General features: G+C 47.5%; 1 protein-coding gene across 2 annotated transcripts in view; it reads right to left on the bottom strand.

Moving 5' to 3' along the window:
* Positions 1-20311, bottom strand: part of CCNA2 (cyclin A2) — a 29324-nt gene extending 9013 nt beyond the window's left edge. The window contains exons 1-6 of one of the 2 annotated variants that reach the window (XM_069631162.1): positions 19774-20311; positions 11081-11330; positions 7971-8086; positions 4113-4336; positions 3140-3344; positions 1583-1696 (exon numbers count right to left, since the gene is read on the bottom strand). In XM_069631162.1, coding sequence (XP_069487263.1) covers positions 1583-1696; positions 3140-3344; positions 4113-4336; positions 7971-8086; positions 11081-11330; positions 19774-19947 — 1083 coding nt within the window. In that variant the 5' untranslated portion in view covers positions 19948-20311. Of the gene's footprint in view, positions 1-1582; positions 1697-3139; positions 3345-4112; positions 4337-7970; positions 8087-11044; positions 11331-19773 lie in introns of both variants that reach the window. The other variant, XM_069631161.1, reaches the window with a different exon arrangement.
* Positions 20312-21797: the final 1486 nt, after the last annotated feature.

Raw genomic sequence — 21797 nt, 5'->3', positions numbered from 1 at the left:
TGCGATTGCTGCTAGCACATATCCGACTACTAAAATTGTTGTACAGAATTTAAGGGTGACCAAGAGCGCACAGATTTCTAACTTCGAATCCACCATTTAGCTTACTTTGCAGTTAGTACAGTAGTCAAAGAAACACTACATGTATATTAAACTTTATATACACAAGGAATGTCTTCCTATACTTCGATCACACCAGATTACTGAAGGCCACTGCTTAGTTGGTAGTTGCTTAGAGTTCAACACTGACAGATCTATCAGTAAGACTGCATTAACAGAAAAGATACAGTAAAAGGTTTGTTAGTCAAATCAGAGCTTATGGTTCTAGAGAGGTTTTCACAGCAAACTAAAGCCGTGGATTCCCAATTCAGGGTGGAGAGGGCTCAAGTCCAACAAAGCAGCAAAAGTGAAACTACTATCCTTAACTAGAGACTGAAACAAAGTTGGAGACCCCGTTACAGGTCTCAAAAAAGGGAGACAAGCTGGCAGCTTGGTTAAGAGTTAAAGTGGACAACTCTGGAGCCACTTCTTGGTTAAAGTTAACTAGGTTTGTGGCCGATTCTCCTTAGCAGCAACTGATCCAGTCTGCAGATTCCTTGGTCTGGTGATGAAGCAGGACAATGGGATCGGCAGCAGCCAAGGGAGGACCTATGGCATGGATTTCTTCATCTTCTGTGATCAGCAACAAAGAACACGATTCATCCAGTAAATGATTGCTTCACTCTGGTGAGGGGGCACTTGGATCTGCAGCTCTGGAAAGGCATAGCACCTTAGGAGATGGCTCAGATTGTACGGTCTCAGGGCTGGTTGGCCCCACCAGCCAAAGGGAAGCAGTCACCCTCGGGCAATCCCATTGGAGAAAAAAAGTTGACAGCAGTGCCCCTTTCTAGTTTTGCAAAGGGTCTACAGGCATTTGGTTACTTCAAGTTCGTGGTCAACGTGCACCTCAGGAACCTTCAGTTGCAGCACACTGCAATCTCAGTTACAGAAAGCGGCAGATGGAAATTGCTGTCAGCGGGAGCTGGTTACATAAAGACCCTCCCCATGCCCCACCCACTTCCTGCCCAGACACAGGAGCCTAGGCGGTGACTTAGCTGGGCTAACAAAAAAGTGGAAATAGGCTCCACTCCGTATATAATGAAAGGTCCAGAAATCCAGGAGAGCACAATGAAATCTCCCAACAGCCACAATCAGACAATGGGCTAGAAATAAAAAGATCAAGTAGCTAAAATCTTCAGGGTATCCTGTCTTTCAGTAGGCAGGCATGAACCCTGGAGAGAGCCAGTATACAGAACATGGTACGTTTATGCAAGTGTCAATCATGCATGAACCATTGGGCTTTAAATTGCTTCTCGTTTTGTCTGAATTGTATCTGGTACTGTAAATAGCATAAGATCTCCTGTATGCAGCTCCCAGTTGCTGAGGGGTTAGAACTAGAACCTAGTGTTATACCAACTTAGCCGTCAACTTTATTTTAAGTAGATAGGTTGGGCGATGGACCACACGTGTAATGCAGTGCTGTTGGAAAAGGCGCCTACTAATCATTCATGCACTTGCTAGTTTGAATGAGAATCAAGATACATACCCAAGGTATACAGGAGAGTGTATAGTTTGCCAAAATAAACGAAGCAGCAGCAAGTGCAGATGGGAGGTATTTCAGGAAAGGGTCTGCATCAATTAAGCTCAACTCTCCAAGGTACTGCAAGGAGAAAGGATTGTTACAAAAATTGCAGACAACTATAATGCATGCAAAAGAAACACTGCAAAAGAGAATGGAAAGCAGTCAGACAATTTAGAAAAAAAAAATGCATAAAATTGTGAAGAAACCCCGATCCACACATGCAGACATAATTTAAGCTAAATTGGTACATTTAACAAGCCCATAGGAATAGACCACCCATCCCCAAAGAGAAGAGTCACCACCAACAACTCCACTGCTCAAACATCGATCCTGTATCTGAAGATCATGACTAATAAGGTGGGGTGGCTTCTCAGCAAATCATAAATTGGCAAACGAGACAGAACCAATCCTCAGCCCCATACATCTGGCATTTCAGATAGGACAATACAAGCACAGAACCAAACCCCTGAAACCCCCTTTTTGGAATTTGGCTAGGCACCATTACTAAGAGCAGAAACAGAATAGACAATCCAGTGTACACAATATTGTCAGGAACCCAGTGGTATAAAATTCACAACAGTCCAAGCACAGGCTCCAAATTATACTAGCCTTCATAGTCAATTGCAAAGTGGGGAATTTACCTACAAAACTTAGAGGAAATATAACGCCCTCAAATCATAACCTAAATTAATTCACAAGTAATACATATGAAAAAATGTTAACGGGACTGTTCACATTGCCAAGCACATTACAATAAGCTCAATAAATTACTGTGGCTCCATGTGCACTCCCACTAGTGCAGAATAAGAAGGTGCAGAATTGGTGGCGAGTGACAGTAAGGCTAGCAACATACACCTCCCCAACATCCTTCTAAAAAACCCCACGTTTACATCCAGTTTTTCCACTACAGCAGAAACTGTCTCTAATCTAGGTACAGCCCTTCATCAGTAGAAATTATCAATAAAGGTCACTTAACAATAGACTATTTGTCCCGATTGTGTCATGGTCTCAATTAGCACTACACTTGTAGATTGCATGGAAACCACACATCGAATAAATGATTTGAGGCAGGACTTATCTTGGCTATAATTTTTTTTAAAAAAATGTGTTCTAGACCAGTATGGTCCAAGCAGTGAAGCTACAAATTAAAACAAAACCGGCTGTAACAGTGTCCCTAATATACATAATGTCCCAGGTATTGTGCTGCCATGAAGCCCTACCTATGTTCTTGTGCCAATTACTTCAGACAGTATAATTGTCTAGTGGGCCAAGAACCAAGATCACATGCCATTATACAAGCCCCTCGATATAGTATTTTGCACCCAACTAGCTCCCAGTTGCAGACTTATGAAGTCTGTGGAACTAAGTTTAGTATCCATGGCATACCGAGTGCACATTAACACTTGCAGCCTGTCAAGTGCCATTGGAAGAAAGATGCAGCATTGAGGATACCCAGCTCTGAATCAACCACAACCATCCAGCAGCTGGGTCCCACTAAGGGTAATATATAGATGCTCTTACCATGCATAAACTCTCAACTTTGGGGCTAACATGCTGGTGCATGAAGTACTGTGTGAGGAACTGCTGTATCGTTGGTGCAGCCAGGTCAAATGACAGCACCTTGAGGACCAAATGTTCCATCTTGAGTACTTGTTTTTTCGTATAAGTGTCATCTGTGATGTAAACAAACTCTGCAACTTCTGGCGGGTAGATTTCTTCAAATTTTCTAGCGTAAAGATAGGATCTGTTAAAACACTTCACAAGGGCTAGAGTCACAAACATTAGGGTTTTTGAATGCAAACAGGATTTAATCAGAAATAACCGATTTTATCTATATGGCAGGCCATACCAGCCAAGTTTCTTTGCAGTAAAAGGCCTTCAGCTTCAAACTTCCCCATTTCCAAAGTGCCATTTGTTTGCTACCCTTTTATTTGTAAAGCACACGTCCAACCAAATGCATCTTGGTGCTGTCACAGATATTGCCCAACAAGGAGAGACTATCTTTAACCCAGAACTAACAACTAGAGCTGGTGCAGAATCACAGCTGCAAAGACTCCAATCACCAGTCCTGGACGCTCAGGTAGTGGGCAAGAATCTGCCTGAAAAGTCACCTCCCTCCAAGAGGAGGCGACTTAAGCAAAAACAAACTCCAGGCCCTATAGGGCAAAACAAGCTATACGCCCGAGACCAAAAGTATACCGGGACAGTTTAAAATCCTACAATGAAGTGAACAGAACGAGGAAGTCATGAGCTCCTGTAGTTCATACCAAGGAACAATGCTTGGTCTTTGGTTACTGGACTAGTTTTGGTTAATCCTCCATTCTACCAATCAGGTCTGCTCCCTTGTGTGCAATGCCTTTCTAGTTGGTCCCATATGGGTGCCAAAGGCACAGCATTCTAGTTCCAATGACTAATATAGCCTTCTAGGAGGGCACTGCGATAGGGAAAACACGCAGCGCAGCAAGTCTGACAACCAAGCCAGCAGAGTACTTACGAGGCTAAAAGCATAGCAGCAGTGCCAACAAGCTGAAGCTTCCCTCTCAGCACAGACATGGAGGAAAGGAAACGGTCTATGTAATTCACAGCCAAGTATAGAGTTTCATTCTGTAGTTTATATTCCTCTCCAACTTCCACAAGCCAGTCAACAAGGATGGCTCTCATACTGTTCGTGATATCTGGCTGTTTCTTCATGTAGCCTGCTTTAGGCCTACATTTAATCTGCCAAGAAAAAAAACGCGTTTAAGTCCACAACTGTAACCAAACATTAAAGACATACAGGCTACATTGACAAGACCTGATCTGCCTTCATTTGCTGAAGACAAAGAAGTTCCCTTAGGGCCATTTGGTGAAATATAAATACACAAGATTACATATTCACCCACCCAAGAATGCACCATTTACACTAGCACCAGCTGTGTCCATTAAATACAATCCAGGTCTACTATTTATTTGTACAAATAGTCATGGAATGTTGACAGGTCACCATTTGATCGGAGACAAAAGCCGCTCCTGGTAACAGATGCGATGCCAACTAGGCCTTCCTGTTCTAGACACTGAAGCCAAGTAGCTCTCAGCAATTTCAAACCCTGGGAGAGATTTTTATATTTCACCAGTTTCTTTGGCAAGGATGATCATTCATAAATTAACACTATCGCATGACAACTTTTCAACAGGACCCCTCCTTGAAAGATGTGCTCTGACAACACAGTAAAGCTGCACCAACTAATCCCTCAAGCATACCTCCATAAATGACCAGTTTTGGGTTTCTGCAAACAATCACCACAAGCCAAAACATTTAGACCGGTACTAGGAAATAGACCCAGCTATGTACCCACCTGATCAAATTACCAGTGGTAATTAAAAACGTTGCAAGCTACTGTCCAGGTTTATCACCACACCTGTTCCCTACACATGTGCACGCAAAAGGTCACTCACCAATGAAGCGTGCACATTTTGAACCCCTGAAGTCAGTGCAGATATGGCAACACTCACCCCCACACGCCCCCCCCTCCTCAAGCCTACTTCTGCAGGAGTCTGTGCTGATGCATTCTGGTTTCACCATCACCGTCTTGTGGACAATGCTGGATTTGACTTTTATGGACTATGGTGCGTCACCCTTTCTCAACTCTCATGCATCTTGTACTCATGGTGGCCCTGAATCATGCTGTTACCATCTTCCTCTTGTATCCTGCCTTGCAACATTATGTGTTACTACTGAATTCTGCAATTGTAGTCTCTCCTCTTGCTTCTCCACTCTTGACTGCTAACTCTGTTCTCTCCTCCTCCCCCCCCTTACTTTCATCTATGCACTTACTCTATCAGAATTGTCCCTGGACCTAGTACGATAGCAACCTCGTCTGTCTCCTCCTCCGTCCCCTTACTGTTTTTTCCTCCCCAACCCCCCTCCAGCACTATCTGAAATGTCGTCAGGCCTAATATGATAGTTGCTCGTTTTCTTCCTCCCCTGCCTTTCTGCACCCCTCTCCCTCACCTCTGTTTTTCCCCCGGCTCTACCAGAAATGTCATCAAGCCTAGTATGGTAGTCACCTGTATGTTTCCATTACCTTCCCACTTTCTCCCACCCCCTCCCTTCCTTATCTATGTTTTAGCTCTTGCACTATCCGACATGTCGTCAGGCTGAGTACGATAGTTAATTTCACATCCTTACTGTTCATGGCCTGTAACAATGTCATTGTTTTTTCCCCCTCGTTCCCTCCCTTGCCTTGAAACACATTGTGTATAGACGCTATATAAATAAACTATCATATCATGGGTATGGACCTGAAAATGAAAGACCATACCACCAAAAGGTCGCACCCGATCCCACCACTCCCTTCTGGAGCTCCTCTTACCCAATCAAGTTTGCCCTGTGCCCCCTGTAACTGGACCCAGTTGCTATCCTACAACGTTTGTAGGTTATATGTATTTTTATCAAAAAGCCTGCTTCGATCATATACCCAGCTCATACCAGCTACTGGTTGCTTCGATTTCAAAAACACATACTGGTTCAATCGAGCTGACCTCGCACTCAATACCAGCTGCAGTGGAAAGGTAATGAGTGCTGGGGCTCAGGAACACCACAAACCTCAGCCATCAAAGCAAATCTAAGAAAGAGGCCAATTACAACAGTATTGAGTAGGCTACACTACCGAAATGCAAGTGGGATCAGTGCTGCAGATTGGAAGTGGGAGTATTTTACTCCTTAAGTTGGAAGCCTGATGTTGTGCAGTAATGTGTTCCAAGTTTTGGCTGCAAGGACTCTACCCCCTGCTTTTTTTCCAATTTGTATCTTGGTACGGTAAGGTGGTTGGAGTGGGAGGATCTAGTTTGTCTAACTGAAGTGGGAGTTTGAATTTGAGGTGCTTGGTTGTGTATACAAGGGAGAGCCTTGAATTAAATTCTTTGGTTGATAGATAACCAGCGAGTTACATCTCAGACCTGTGATGTGTAGTTTTCTGGGGAAATTGGTGGCCGCTTGGAGCGCATTGTTTTGCTACATTTGTAGTTTGTGTTGATTAGTGCCTAGGTATAGCACATTGCAGTAGTGCAACTTGATAAGTACCAGGGCTCTGGCCACGGTGACGCAATTTTCTGTGTTGTCCAAACTCTGGTGCTGCAGGCCCTGTGGGCAGCGCGAAGATCTTCCAAAGGCGACAGTTTACACAAAGGAGGCAGCATAATTAATGCTACTGATCCACAATGCTAGCCAGTGAACCCCAAGAAAACATACTTAGTTGGACAACGAAGCAAAAAAAAGGAAGCCAGAGCCAGTCACCACAATCCTGGGAAAATAAGGCGGTCAACAAGGCACTACACACAGATACCAACCCTCAATTAAACCGCCTTTCGGGATGCTATTGCTTGCAGTCTGTCACTACATGGAAAGTGACTCATGCTCAAGACCACATTCACTGCCATTTGTTCACAACTCAATCTAAGCAAAGATTGAGTCCAAAAACGCAAAATCAAGGCTAGCAGCCAAATCAGTTACCATTCCAAATGTGACGCAATACATCCATATGTAGGGCTGTGTTTTGCCAAAAAAAAAACTGCTGGGGGGGGGGGGGGCTGTAGAACCGTGTGGCCTCGAGTTCACCAACACAGCTCTATGTATAGTGCATATAGTACTGCATGATGGTACCAAGTAAAAAGCATTACTGTGCATGAATCTAGATGCAATAACATTCGCTTTTCCAGTGCAAACATTTTAACGCACTTAAAATTGCCCCACTGGGGATTTATTTCCAAAATAAATTGCTGATGACTGAATAAAACCTCCCACTTCCAAATCTTCGGGACCACTGGTGAAAACCCAGTCTAATGCAACATGTAATCATGCATGCCAGCTCAGCACCAAAGTTAGTAGCCAACTACCCCAACCAAAGGTCCGGGAGGCAAAATAGTGCAATTTTGCCTATCAATGCACGCCCCTCCTCTGCAAAGCCAAATAAAACAAACGCCTATGGGCAAGTCTTTCCACATCGATGGTGTTAGAACAATGTGACTAGAAAGTATAGCAACACAGCTCTGCAACAAGCATCTTTTTTCCTCGTAAACTGTACTGCCACACATTGGGTAAACCTCCAGTGAAGCTAAGTCACTCAGGACTAGAAAGAACCAAGCTGCAATCTGCTGTAAGATTACCATGGGTGACCCAAGCATCATATCAGGTTAGCATGCTAAGGAGGAACAGAGTATTCCTATGTGGCCGAGGGTCGGCAACCTACAATGCTCAACCATCCGGACTAAGGTGCATACCAGTTGCAACATCTGGTGCATGGCAAACGCTCTGCATCATAACAAACCCGAGCCAGGAGTTGGACAATTAGTTCCTACATCTTTAATACATTACCTCCATCTCACGGAGGTAGGTGTGAATGTCATCTGCATAGTCTGGAACTTCGTTTGCATTCACTGGTTTCTCTTCGCCTTCATGGATCACAGACATGTCCAACACCATCGGTGAATCTGATCACGAGAGGAAAAAAAGAAAAAAAGTTGTCCAATCAATAGCAAGTTCAGCCAAAGCATGGTTCAAAACCAGCAAACTATCAAGAAAATTAATATAACTGGAACGAACCGCATCAGTCGCCCATTAGAAACCATTTTGAGGTGGGACAATTTTCCTGCCAAAGGGCCCACAATCAAGCTAAACTCTGCTTTCACCCAACTTACCACCCGCCTACGTTGATCGTGAACTGTTAATCTATTTTTATACCTGCTGTCTCCTAAAGTACCCCCCCACCAGCCACCCATACTGAGAAGCCCCTATAGTACGTTTTGAGGTGTCCACGGAAATGGACGAGGGCTGCCGTTTGTAGCATTAGAACCCAATGCCAAATTGGTTGCTTTACAGCGGGCTGACTTCGTAAAATAGAAACTACACCCCCGCTTACTTGTCAGCAGGCGTCAATGCTGGGCCCAGCACATGTTCCTCCAGCTTAGGAAGAGTCAAAATCCTCAGCTCCAAGCGCAATGCCTCTTGAAAGGCCCGCTAGCAACTCCAGGCTACATGTAAACACCCTGTATGTGTTACAAGCCATCGCCGCAAACTGCAGTTCGGTGTGGTGCAAAAGCAACACCCAGGGCACAAAATCTGCACTGGCTTGCAGTCGAAAACTGCATTTCTTTTAAATAGTATCAATTATCCAGAACCCGTCATTGAAACCTACTTGCTGCCAAAAAGCATGGTCGGGTCTCCACAGTGCAGGTCACATTTGAGGATCCTCGCCCACTTTCCTCAATCCAAATATTGCTACAGTCCCCAATCGCTTTAAAGCCTTTCCAGTAGGATCAACAGGACTCAGCAACCAGAAACCTGGCTGGCAGCCCATGCTATAAAAGGTTTTCCATGCAGTGCTCTTGTATGTTGCGACCACTGAATAGTTACTAAACGGATCAGCACAAAACACAAGTTACTCAAACAGGAGATGGCAGTACACAACTGCAGCAGTCATTCTGTGTACTTCTGCAAACTACACCATTAATCTCAAGAGCAAGCAGATCCAGGAAAATCAAGGCAAGGGGAAAAACCAACCAGATGTAACCCACTTATCTAATAACGGTGTGACGTGTGCACACCAATACCATTTTACTCTTGAATACACAAACAGCTACACAGTCATCAGGTAGGAGTAAATTCGATCTGGTCTACTTGATACAAGTACAATGTAACTGCACCAGTGCATTACGATTGCAACCCAAACTCCAGACATAGAAAGCCAAACTTTAAAAATCCAAGACAAACTGACATGCGACCCATGGGGAACCAGCGGTGGAGCAGAGGCATAATTTTACATCAAGGCCACAACCCAGTGGAAACAGAAGCCAGTTGGCAGGGCCAGAAAGATGTCCAGTCCCCACCACAAGGGAGAAATTCCCTGCAACATCGACCCAAACAGAAGTTAAAGATTATAAAGTAGCTGTATCACAGTAGTGAGGTCACCAGATGTAGAGACTAGGCCACCTTCAACACAAGCAGCCCCCATGCATTTAAAGAAAATCTGAACCTGGACAAAGGCTGCAACGATAATGTGGGGCAAAGCACCCATCTACTATTTTATCTGAAGCCCTTCTGCCAGACATGGAATCTAGATTGGATGTTAAAACAGGAATCCGTGGGAGCCTGAACCACATCCAACAGCCACAAGTTGGACTAATGTCAACCTAGAGGAATGTCTTGATGAGGAACAGGATGGTATGCTGCAGAGCAGCTAACGAGAAGAGAAAGACTTCCCCCCACATTAGAGGAAAGGTTTGAGGCTCCAATAATCCCAGCGATGAACACGTGGTTGGACGGGCAGAGGGTTGAGCCAAGACGAGCTTGACTTTGATGCCGTTCCCCCCCCCCCCCCCCCAGCAAAATGTAAACATCGAGCCATGTTACTGTTGCAAATGGGGGTTGGCACCCTGAGCCCAGGAAGTGTGTTGGAAGCAAAACAGGTAGTTTATTGCAAGGCACAATCCTTCATAATTGGTCATTGGGAACCTTTAGATATTGCACCATATCCCTTATTAGCACAAGGTGTGCTGGGAGGAAACCAGAGACATGCCAACTGCTCAGTTAACAGCTTCTTGAAAAATACTTGCAATCCAGATTACCAACACCACAGAGCTGATGTCTAGGGCAAGAGTTGAACTTCTGTGTCACTAAAGAACAAGGTTACCAAAGCAGGTTCCTCGAGTTAAGAGGTCTACTTCGCAAGCTACCTCAGAAGAGCTCTATACTTGCCAACAGGCCTAGGGAAGTGCACAGCAACCAGAATCAAAAGTTCATATTCCTTAAAATGAAACGTGCAGTTCTAGAGGAATAAGGAGAATTAGTAACAAACTACATTTGGCAAGGTGTGCACTGCAGATATATGTGAACAATGGTTAGGTGCCTGAAAGTGGTTAGAGCAGTTGGTGAGAAGGGGTTGAACTGGAACATTCAGTTAATGGGTGCTACCCCCTGCCCCTAAACGGGAAATCAGTTAAGAAAATTACAGGTAATTATTACTGATGCACCTACAAAGCGAGAACTGCTTGTGGAAGTATGTGGGTGGGACAAAGCATGATCTGCAAATGGACATTTCTCCTCTGTGAAAGGTGCAATGAGCTAAAACGTGGTTGTAGACCCTCCATAGTGCAAGAAATAGAAAGTGGTATTTGACCCATGTTCTCATTAGAGGGGCTCCCGCACTTGGATGCTTGTGGAATTTCGTAATAGTGGCAAACCGCTAAATTCCCAACCTTGTGGGCGCCTTGCTGCCAAGTCCCACATGGCTGCATTTAGAATATCACAATCAAACCAAAACCACAGTAACGCCAGTCATGGAGGACAGCACAACACCCCCACCAAATTCATACACTAATGGGAGCACAGTGCCAAGAAACAAAAGACAGGGCAGATCTGTGCTCCACCACTCAAGCCAGTTTGATATTCACCAAGTGCGAGACATTGAAGCGTGGCACAAGACGCACCAAAACTAATGTCCATTGAACATTCTATTGGTATAGGTGCCAGAGGCTTCCTTCGACCCAAGGAGGTTACTGCTGAAGTCAATTCAAGGAGGTTTTCCTCCGACATGCTCTTCTTAAGGGCTGTTGGCCTCTTGCGGTTTGCGCCATCAGGTTCGTCCACATGGATACTGAAAGCAGGTTGTTTGCTGGCAGCTTTCCCTGCGGCCACTTTGCCAAAGTTCTCATCGTTGATGCCTTGCTGGCCAAGTGCCTGAAATGGGGAGAAGAAAGTAACTTCAGGCAAACTGGTCAAGGAGCTTACACATCTGAATTTCCCAAACTTTAGCACACAAATTTTAGCAGTACCATGTACATTTGGCTTTACAGACCTTAATTTCCCTCCTTCACCTACGCAACATTAGAGCACCACCACCTGCTTACCACACCAAAACTGGAGTCCTCTGCCACCAATGCTAACCTAGTCTCCTTCCATCTCATGGCATGGGGCACATAGCTGTAGCCTTTGTGTTACAGCTATGTTGACAACTTCCATCAGCCATAACCAGCATAGTCAAGGGTGAGTGATCATGAAATGTTAGTCAATATCTGGAGAGCCATAGGTTGCAAATCCCTGCCTGTTGCCATAGGCTATAAGCCATTGGGGAGGGGAGGGAGAGGAGGGGGGGGGGGGGGGGGGGGGGGGGGGGAGTGTGACCGTAAGAGCCCAGTGATACGGGTAAAACTCGTCAATAAGGTACACACCACCCCTCACTGATATACCACTAAACTACTCAGTCCACTTCTTGCCATTCCCAAGTGTTTAGATTAGGTGCCTGTAGCAAATCTGGAGCTCACACGCTGCAACATGACAATGATGGGAAATAAATCTTACTCTTCAAAGTATTGTTTTTCAAGTGAGTCTCAGAAATAAGGTTGCGCTATATTGTCAGCACATACCAGCCGGTTATGCCAGCCACATGGGGTTCAATTGGAAGGAGTGCATCCAGATAGCAGGGCATTAGTGTAGGCCAGTGGGTGGCAGTTTCTCACGCATCCTTGCATTGCAGCTATTCATTGCACTGGCAAAGAGGCTGGCCAGCCACCACAGGGGGTGCTAGAGGGACTGCCTACGTAGCGGGCTACCCCTCTGGCCACCCCTCCTGGGAACACCCAACACCTCCCACCCAGAGGTGGAAGTGGGCGTCTGGGTCCAACACAGTCACGGGGAGCGCTCATAAGGCAGGGCTGCAGGTGCTCCATGTTTTTCTGCAGCCTCCTTAATGCTCAGGTATGTGCACTGTAGTAGGGGTGTGTGCCCAGCGTAGTGAGGGCTTGACCTTACTGGCAGCACTGCAACATAAGAGCTGCTACACAAGGGAGGATTGAAAGGGGGGTCTGAGTAAGATGGTAAGGGAAGGAGAATTTCTCGGCTCCCTCCTGCCCTTATAGGCCCCAGGTACATTTGACTGATGTTGGTGGGGAAAGGTGGTTGTCATCAGCTTCAGCATGGCCATACAAGGTTACCATTTAGGAACCGGAATTTTAGACCCGCTGGAGGGTCCATCATAGCAGATTGGGTCCACAATTGTGCATAATTAGGGTGTCAATAAAGTACTTGGGTCATAAACCCATCAGTGCAACTGGGAGGCAGGAGCTGGCACCAGACCACTAAGGCCCACAACAAAGGCCCCTGTCCACTACCATAATGCTACCTGGGGTCCTTTCCTGCACCAGACCTACCCACCAAACTAAGAACGCTAAATAGCATTGACCATCACACCACCGTAATCATGGGTTAGCTCCCTCCTTTCTGGACTATTGGACTTGTACTTGCTTCTCCCATGTTCGCATTGCTTTTTGACCCTGAATCTGTGATGAATAATCTTGCATCTGAACCCAATTGTAAGGTCAGATCTTGCTCTTGCTTGTGTTTTAAAGTGAAATCCTGCTGTACTTTGCCAACTTGCTCTGCACTAACTTGCCGGCCCAGTAACTTCAATGCTCTTTGTTCCACTCCTAGCTGCCCTTGCCCCGGCTTCTCCCTCCATTCCCCACTACCACGGCACTCTGTTTCTCCCATCTTCTCCAACTGCTTCTGTATTGACTATCCTGCCCTTCTCACCAAGTCTGGTAGGAAGAAGTTCAAAGAGGATATCTTGGCCTCCAACCCTGGTCTCCCCATTGCCGATACTTATTCCAGTGCTTCCTCCAGGCAGACCCTCACCAACATCCTTGTCGTTCCTTCGCCAGATCTATGGACTCATGATCTCTGTCCTGTCCTCTCCCCTCACATTAATGGTGGCACCTGCTGGGAAGCCCTCATGGTTTCCTTTGACAATCATTAATGTCAACCTTAATGGTCCAAGGCCCTTAGAGTAATTGTGCTTCCCTTGTCTCAATTTTCTTTCATCTCCTGCTGGCCTCTCCCCTTAGCCGCCTTGCCCTCTCTTCATCCTCCTGTCCCCCTCCACGGAAGGTCTTTAAGGCTGGCAACCTTCTACATATTGCCACTCCCAACTTTGCCCCACTGTCAAACACTCCTGACATTTGCCACCTCCTTATAGAACATGACATCGGTCTCAGACATGGTTCACGGCCAGAGACAAGCGTGGACACTCCTCCCCGATGGCTACAAGATACTCTCGCACCTAGATACTCGGTCCAGACTGGTGTAGCCCTGATCTTTCCCGAGTGGATTTCTGGCCACTCACTTTCTCATCTTTTGAATGCCTTTGCAGACTCTCTCCCCAGCTCCTACCATGGCTTCCATCTACTGGCCCCCTGGTCAAATCGCTGAATTTCTCTGAGTGGGCAGACCTCTGCTCCTTGGTTACGTCAAAATCCATCTCACTTGTTCATCTGCTTTACTCTTCGTGACCTCAGTGCCTCTCCTCCCCTCTGACCCAACTCACTCTGCAGGGCACACTTGATTTTACTCGGACCACTCCTCTCCCCTGTAGAGATCACTCCCTCATCTCGCCTCTCTTCTCCCAGGCCAAGCCTTCCCCAGAACTGCCACCTACCTTATCAGACATCTGGCCCATGAAGCGTGTGTCATTGGAGGCTTTCGCCGCCACCTTCTCTCCCCCCTGGCTGACCAACATCCCCACAGTCCTGTTTCTGCTCTACTCTATTTCTGAAACTCGTGCCCTCGTCATGAGGATTCTCTTAAAGTTCAAAGCCAAATGCAATTCTTGCTATGACTGACCTAGCTACTAAAACGCAAGTGTAGGGTGGCAGAGGGGAAATGGAGGACTTTTGTTCATCCTCTGACAAAGTGGGATGTCGCCTGCTCCAAAGGCAATACTGACTGTCCGCACCAAGAAGAAAGCCCACATCCAAGCCTGTGTCTCTGCTGCATCTAATAACTGCTGAACACTTTCAAATCTGCAGGAGCTGGCCAACCCTGCTGCAGTCTCTGCCCCTCCAGTTGCCTCACAGGCTCTTTGCAATGACCTTGCTTCTCACTTCATCTCGATATCCCAGGTCATACTGCCCACTCTCTCCCCTCCCTTCTGTGAATGCTGACCCTCCTTCAGCCTCCCTCATCCTTTCCACTTTTCTCCCCTGGCAAGGTCACTAGACAAGTCCGATCTATGAAAGCCTTGTCAAAACAGACAGGTTCATCCCCTTTACTCTAAAACCATCAAGGACCACATTGATACCCAGCCCTTGCGGATTTCTGCAACCACTCTTTGCCCCAGGAGCCTTCCCCTCTGAAGCACTCTTACTGTTCTCAAGAAACTCACTGCTGATCAATTTCCATTACTCCTTTTCTGGGCAAACTCCTGGAAAAGCTGGCCATCCCTCAGCTTAACCATTCTGATTCAGTTGGCTATCCCTACAACCATCAGTCTGGCTTCAGGGCTGCTAGAGTCATGGAAACTGCTCTCCTGAACATCCATGAAGATCTAGACTTGCACTTGATGTTCTGCACTACCAGCTGGCCACACTTATTGTACTGTTATCCTATGCACTGCACTGTCCCTTACCCTGAACAATCTCATTGTCACCTGGCCTAGTAGGATTGCCATCTGTCCTTTCATTGTGACAACATTTGTTTATAGGTGCGTTATAAATGCCCTACCATGTCAGCTCTCCAACCTGGACTACTAGTCCCTCTGTCCACATCCTACTCGATCTCTTCTGCCTTTGACATGGGCAACCATACCATCCTGCTCAACCATCTGACAACCTGGGCATCACTGATCAGGCTCTGGCCCCCATCCTCTCAGATTGACCCTCCCAGGTCCAATTTAGATCTTTTCATCCATCCCCTCTCGCCCTGGCTTTGTAGCCAATACTTGGCAACTCTCACCCACTGCATTGCCATTTTCTACTCCAATTTCCAGTGCTACGCCAACACTCAAAAGTCATCTTCAGGCTTTCCTTGGCCACCTCCTCTGATTGTTTAACTGCTATTCAAGGTTGGTGTGCCGCCAACGATCTCTGCCTGAATGTCAGCAGAGATCCTCATCGGTACACCTTTACCCTCTCTGGCCGGCCTCCCTTGGCCCCCCCCCCCCTGGAAGGCTAAGAAGCTCAGGATCATCTTTGATTCCAGGCGTACCTTCTGCCCAAATCTGGTGTCTCTAAAAAGAGAAACTTGCTACTGCAAATCAAACTTCCTACCTCCTCAGAGGTACAGTGCCTTTCCTCTCCTTTCCCCAGAAGCTCATGGTCTCCTGAGCCCTGGTTCTCTCTAGGTTGGACTATTGTAACAAACTGTTGCCAAGTCTACCTGCCTCTACTCTCTGCCCTAACTCATCCAGAACAGGACTGCAAGACTTGACCTCAAGCCCTAGGATCATATCTCCCAAGCCCTGACATCTCTCCACTGGCTCGGAGAGAATGCAAGGATCAAATTCAAAACCCTCTGCATTCCAACAAGGCTTTCTGGGGCCTGGGTTCAAAATACCTTCAGCCATCCCTCTGTAAACACCCCTCCACACCCCAGCTCTTTGCTCCTCAGATCTGTCTTCGGCCTCCCTCTGGAACAGCCTCCCTGCCACTCTGAAAAGAACCATCTACAGTTACTGAAGCACCTCAAGACCTTCCTCTTTGCCCCCTCTCCCCTGCTGATTTCTCTGCACCTGGTCTACACTTCTGGGCCCAGGTACCTGCTCACCTTGCCACCCACTGCCTCCGGGAAATCCCTGCACTGGGGTCTGTATCTGTAACCATACAGTCCACCCCCTTCCCCTCGCACACCACTTTTGTGGCCTCCATTTTATTATTTATCTGGTTTTCCTTTGCTCCGCACTCCACTTCTCCCCTTCCATGCACCCCCCCCCCCTTTCCTTCTGCCATGAACTTGTGCGTTCTCAATGTCACTGGGCCTAGTAGATTTTTTTGTTCTCCCTTGCCACGCTCTGAAACACTTGCGTACAAGCGCGATACAACCATCATGTGTTGCCATAGGGAATGGGGATATCCGAGGACCGGCTCAGGTGGGTCTCAGCAGTATGGCCATGAGCACAGCATAAGTGCCCAGAAGTTAAGGTGTGGGACATCACAGAGTGTACAGGCCAGCGGTAAGACTAGATGCATAGCTTAAGTACACTGACAATATAAAATGATTGTTTTTATTAACAATGCAAGGGTCCAAGTGGAAGGAAAGTACATTGTTGGCTTATTGGTTGGTCACCAGTCCTCAGTGGTACAAGAGACTAGGGAGGCCTGGGCACCATTTTCATTACTAGGACATTTCTCCAAAGGCCAACTAAGAAAGCATGTTACGGCTAAAGGGGTGGACCACCACCTAACATGGTGGGCAACTGTTGAGACAGGCTGGCGCCGGTCCCTGCAAACTGGTGATTAGCAGGTTATGGACAGAAATTGGAACAGCGGCCAGTTACTTCACAGCATCAATGATGTTTGAGGGTCCCCAGGGTTATGGTGTGAGGCCAGGATCGGCAGTACTACACGTTAAGATGGGGTGGGAATAATATAAAATCAAAACAAGGCTCCTCTAAATAGCCTAAAGGTTGCAAACAGCTAAAAAAAAAAATGTAAACTCCTGGTCTCAAGAGCAGGATAGCTCGGAGGTTGAGTGCTCATTGCAGCAATACAAGTTTGGGAACAGCATGCTGCAGCTGGACCCCAGGGTCCAACAAATTTAGGTGATGAGCGCCGACTACGTTGGGGTGGTGAGAACAAGCGATTATGAATGGCGGCTATGTACAACACTGGCATAAAAGGGATACCCCTGAATTGCCCAGTTATGCAGGAACACCAACTGGTACTTGTACACTGGGGTGGCAACCCAGCAGGGTGCAACCCGCCAGTTATTGGTTTAGTAAACACTGCAGGTATGGAAGACTGCACAATGGGGGCTGTAACTCAGCTTTTAAAATTTACAATTTGGTGAGTGGCATGGTTATAGCAATGGCTGACCTGGCGTCAGATACCAGAGGTGGGCCAGGCCGTTCTCGTGACCAGAAACAGGGGGGAATCCATACAAATAGTGACTTGCAGTCGGGTACCAGAGGGGCCTGCCTGCTCACTGGAGCAGAAGATGAAGTGATCCATATGAAAAGTTATGGGAGTGACTGACCTGGCAGACATAGCAGGGGCTCTCATGGCAGGGAGTGGTGTCAAACATTTGTTGGGTCGAGTTCACAGCCGTAGACTGGGCAGGATGTGCATAAGCAGACATGGGTATGCAGGTAAGCAGCATGGCTATAGGGGTGTCGGGAGAGCCACCCCCAAAGTGGTGTAGAGTGGTCCAAGCCGGAGAGGAAGATGCTGTGGTTTCAGCCACAAACAGTTCCGTAATGGCCACGCTCGAGCCAAAGCCAGTCAACTGGCACCATCACCCAAGTCATTGGTGATGAGAAAGACCGGCAGGCCTGAAAACCAGAAGCAGATGACTGCCCTTTGCAAATGGGGAGCGGCACGGGTCACCCTGTGGATTATAATCTTATTTACTGATGTGGCTGGGACCACCCCGATTTCTGTGCTCCAATAAACTGATTTGTGTTTCAAAACTCAACTGTATGGATTACTACGAGTATTGATTGGACACTGGTCTCATTGCTTTTACTATTTGTGCAGGGGGAGTCAAATCACCCCGCTATGACAAGTGGGGTTATTTTAGAACACATCGCCACTCGCCCGTCTAATGTATGCCAAGCAGGTTAATATGCCATCACTCGTTTCCCCATTTCTGCAGGTTGGCTGCCAGGTATTACAACCTAATAAAGGGAGTCCTGTATGCACGTGCCGGACACACGGCTGCAGACCCATGACTGAGTAACCGGTGTGTGTGTCCTTTGTGGCCTGCATGCCCACCCTGAACACAAGGGGCCTACAGGCCACGGCATCATGGGGCCTCGCACACAGCCAGCCTCACTAGCCTGCTGGAGGCAGCAAGGTGAACTGGACATCTACTGAAGCCTCCCCTGGGGTCCCATAGCACTACAGGGGGGCTGGTACGATGTCCCATGCCAGCTCCACCCCGTAACACTAAGGGGGTGGCGCTAGATCTACTGTTGCATCTTTGGATTGTAGAAATAATGTTCACCCAAGATCCTGTGTCACGTTAAGAGTCGAAGAGTAAAGTACTTTTAGCTAGTAAGCATACAAAGAAAACCAAGGCCTGCATGCAGATCACTTAAAAAAGGTGAAGGGAAGCATTTTTACAGTACACGTGTTAGGCAAGTATTACATATTTAACCACCCAATGGGAAGTTTTTAGTGCGATATATAGAACATCGAGGCACTAAGGGCAGCTGGCATCAAGATAACGTGTGAAGCAAGCGAACATGTGACAAATGCTCTGGGGTTAGGGGTCGGCTACCCAGGGATCCACGGGAATCCATTCAGCCTCATGCGTGTGACGACTAGCGGGTCAAGCAACCGGAACGCTGCGTGCACGGAATGCCATGTACAAGGACCCCCAACTAGGCGAGGCAGCTGAGACATGGAAACTACTAGTTAGTCGGTCAGCTGACTCGAAGCTAGAGCACATTTGCCGAAACTATTCCATGCAGTGCCGTAGTGTGTGACCTTTAAGATTCCATAATAGAGTTGTTAGCCAGTTATAACCCGTAGACTTTAACGCAAGGCATGACATTACGTACGTCAACAGTAGTTTCATGCAGTCGCCAAACTGCAACAAGGGATTGAATGGCGACCTTCATCTTGTGCGACAATCGTGCGCGCTAGTAAGCTCACGCATTACCATGACCCACCACCAACAATTCGATACTCTACACCCAGCATGGAGCAAGGCTGCAATACTGGAGTGTCGCCTACCCAATTAGCTATAATAAAAAAACAACGAGATACTACACAGTATCACAAGCACACAAATGATAGGCTGCTTTTCGGAGTGGGATACAGCAGGCTCAGGAAAGACAATGCAGGGAGTCCAGCCGGGTGTGCGCCAAAAGCCGCATGCTGGGGCTCAGCTGCCGGTTGTCAATTGTACTGCAGCAGAGCAGCTAAAGCTCCACGCAGGACATTTAACAATGGCGAGGACCGAGCAGGGCAGGAAAGGTATACATCATTGATTAAAGACTTCTACGTTAGCCTGATCACAGCGATTCTTTAATTAAGAGCAGAACTAAAACAAAGCAAGGTCTTCGGGCGAAGGTGTGTTTCCGAGATATCCCGCTCTGCCTTGAAAGGCACTCCCGGCGGCACTCGTGAAATGCGCAAGAAATAGAGCAGCTGCACGGCGGGAGGACAGAGACACAGTTAGGACTGACCTGCTGGTGCTGCTGACGGCTGCTCCTTTGCGGCTGCACGCGGGGCGCGCGATTGCCCTGCAGAACGCCAAGCACGACGCGGCCACCGGCGGGGCCCTGGGACGGCCCGCTCTTGCCAGGCTGTACGTTCTCCTGGTTCTCGTCGTGCAAGTCGGCAGATACTTGCGCGAACATGGTGCCGCCGGGATTGGGTTTAGAAAGAAAGGGTTAAGCAATCAAGAAGCAGGGGGGGGGTGTGCAACATGCGGGCCTTGCACACGGCTGGGGGCGGGTAGAGAAACTCGACTGCTTTGCCTGGCGAGGGGTGGGGTGTCAGGTGCGGTGCATAGTTGCGGCTTCCACTGGACGGCGCGAGCCTGGATTCAGGGCCACAGGAATTCTCCTGCCGGTGACTCGTGCCACTCTTTGCACAGTTCTGGATATGCCGAAACCCGCGAGCGCGTTCAAATTCGATTTTCAGCTGCTCCTGCACTCTCTCCTTCCTCCTATGCAGGACAGCTGCATTCTGAATTCAAGTAGCCCGCGACTATTGAAACGGGCCAATCACAAAGCAGCAGCGGTGACGTCGTTCGCTGCTACGGTGGCCCGAGTGGTCGGAAAAGCAGAAAAGGGAATGACAAGGAAGAAAGCCGCGGCGCGGATTTCGAATAAACGTCTTGTTGTAAACCTACGTGTGATATACTCGCCAGGGAGGATCCAGAGGGTCTTCATAGGATAAATGGTCTGGGGTCGGGGAAAGATCATTATTTTACAATTTACATTGACATCCACTCAATTTCAATATGTCTTTTAAGCTCAGATATGTGAAATGAAATTTTTGGTATCCGGCGTCCTTCAGAGATATGCAACGGTTAAGGTTTGGCGTTGCTGGTGGTTTCGTATCCTGCAAACTTACACCATGTTCACCACCCTACACAAAACATTTGCTTGTTTATTTAATTGTGATATGGTTATGAAAAAATTAAACCATACACAAATACATATAACGAACTATACTCAATTCTTTGTCAAGCACGGAGGCTCAGGTTGTGCTCAACTCTATGTTATGACCGGCTCTTGGTCATAGGGTTCACTCCAAGGGACACTCAGGATACACACCTCAAACACACACTTAGAGAAAGCAACCCTAACACCTCCTCCTCTTGCATAAAGAACAACACACACTTTCACAACAGCAAGACACACCTCACTCTCAGCAGAGTTCCGCTAACCCCAGAGATTGAACAAACAGGCGTAACTAACATCCTATGACAGTCCAGCCGCCACAACTAACATTCCTAACCAATCAAAACCTCACAAATCGCCTTCCGTTCCCGCCTGCCACAAAGGAACCTCGAACTGCCACTTTCGAGCACTAACCGCCCACCTCGGCAAACAAACCACAACACTACCAAGACCAACCAAACACAAAGCTCCTTCCGTTCCTCTCTGCCACAGAGGAACCTCGGACTGCCACTTCCGAGTACTAACTCCCAAAACCGGGAAAAACCAGGTACTGTCATAACTCCTTACTTCTCCAGCAGCTTTTTAAAACAACTGTAAACAACACAATACAAGGACAAACTACAAAATCCAGAGGAAATAGAGTATGTTGTAGTTTAACATGATAGGGTGTTTAAGTCCAGGTGACACTGTCATCCAATCCTGCTCCACCTGAGGCTAGACCACCCTGACTGAACCGCTTCCTTTTTCTTTGCTGCTTGAGCAACAGATAAGTGCCATGTCTTTATTTGTGTGGTGTGGGTGGTTATTAGCGCATTTATTAGTGTGTGCACGTGTGCTGCAGCAGGTCACGCGAGGCAGAACGTTTGCATGTGTAATCTTTAGAAGCTCGACAGGGCCTACAGGCTCTGGCACTTTATGTCGGTGACAGCAGTAGGGTGTGTTGGATTCCCGGACCAGTGCTACAGGCGGAGGGAGAGAGCAATGGGGGGGCGCATAGTAGGCCCAGCTGGTGCGCAGCGGGGCAGCTACATAGGACACAACACGCCAGTATTTGCTCGTGCCCGGAACTGCCTGCCTTC

The sequence above is a fragment of the Ambystoma mexicanum genome, chromosome 6q, assembly GCF_040938575.1.
Source record: "Ambystoma mexicanum isolate Mex_15411 chromosome 6q, UKY_AmexF1_1, whole genome shotgun sequence".
In the NCBI taxonomy this organism is placed as follows: Eukaryota; Metazoa; Chordata; class Amphibia; order Caudata; family Ambystomatidae; genus Ambystoma; species Ambystoma mexicanum.
This window is presented reverse-complemented; position numbering and strand designations above follow the sequence as displayed.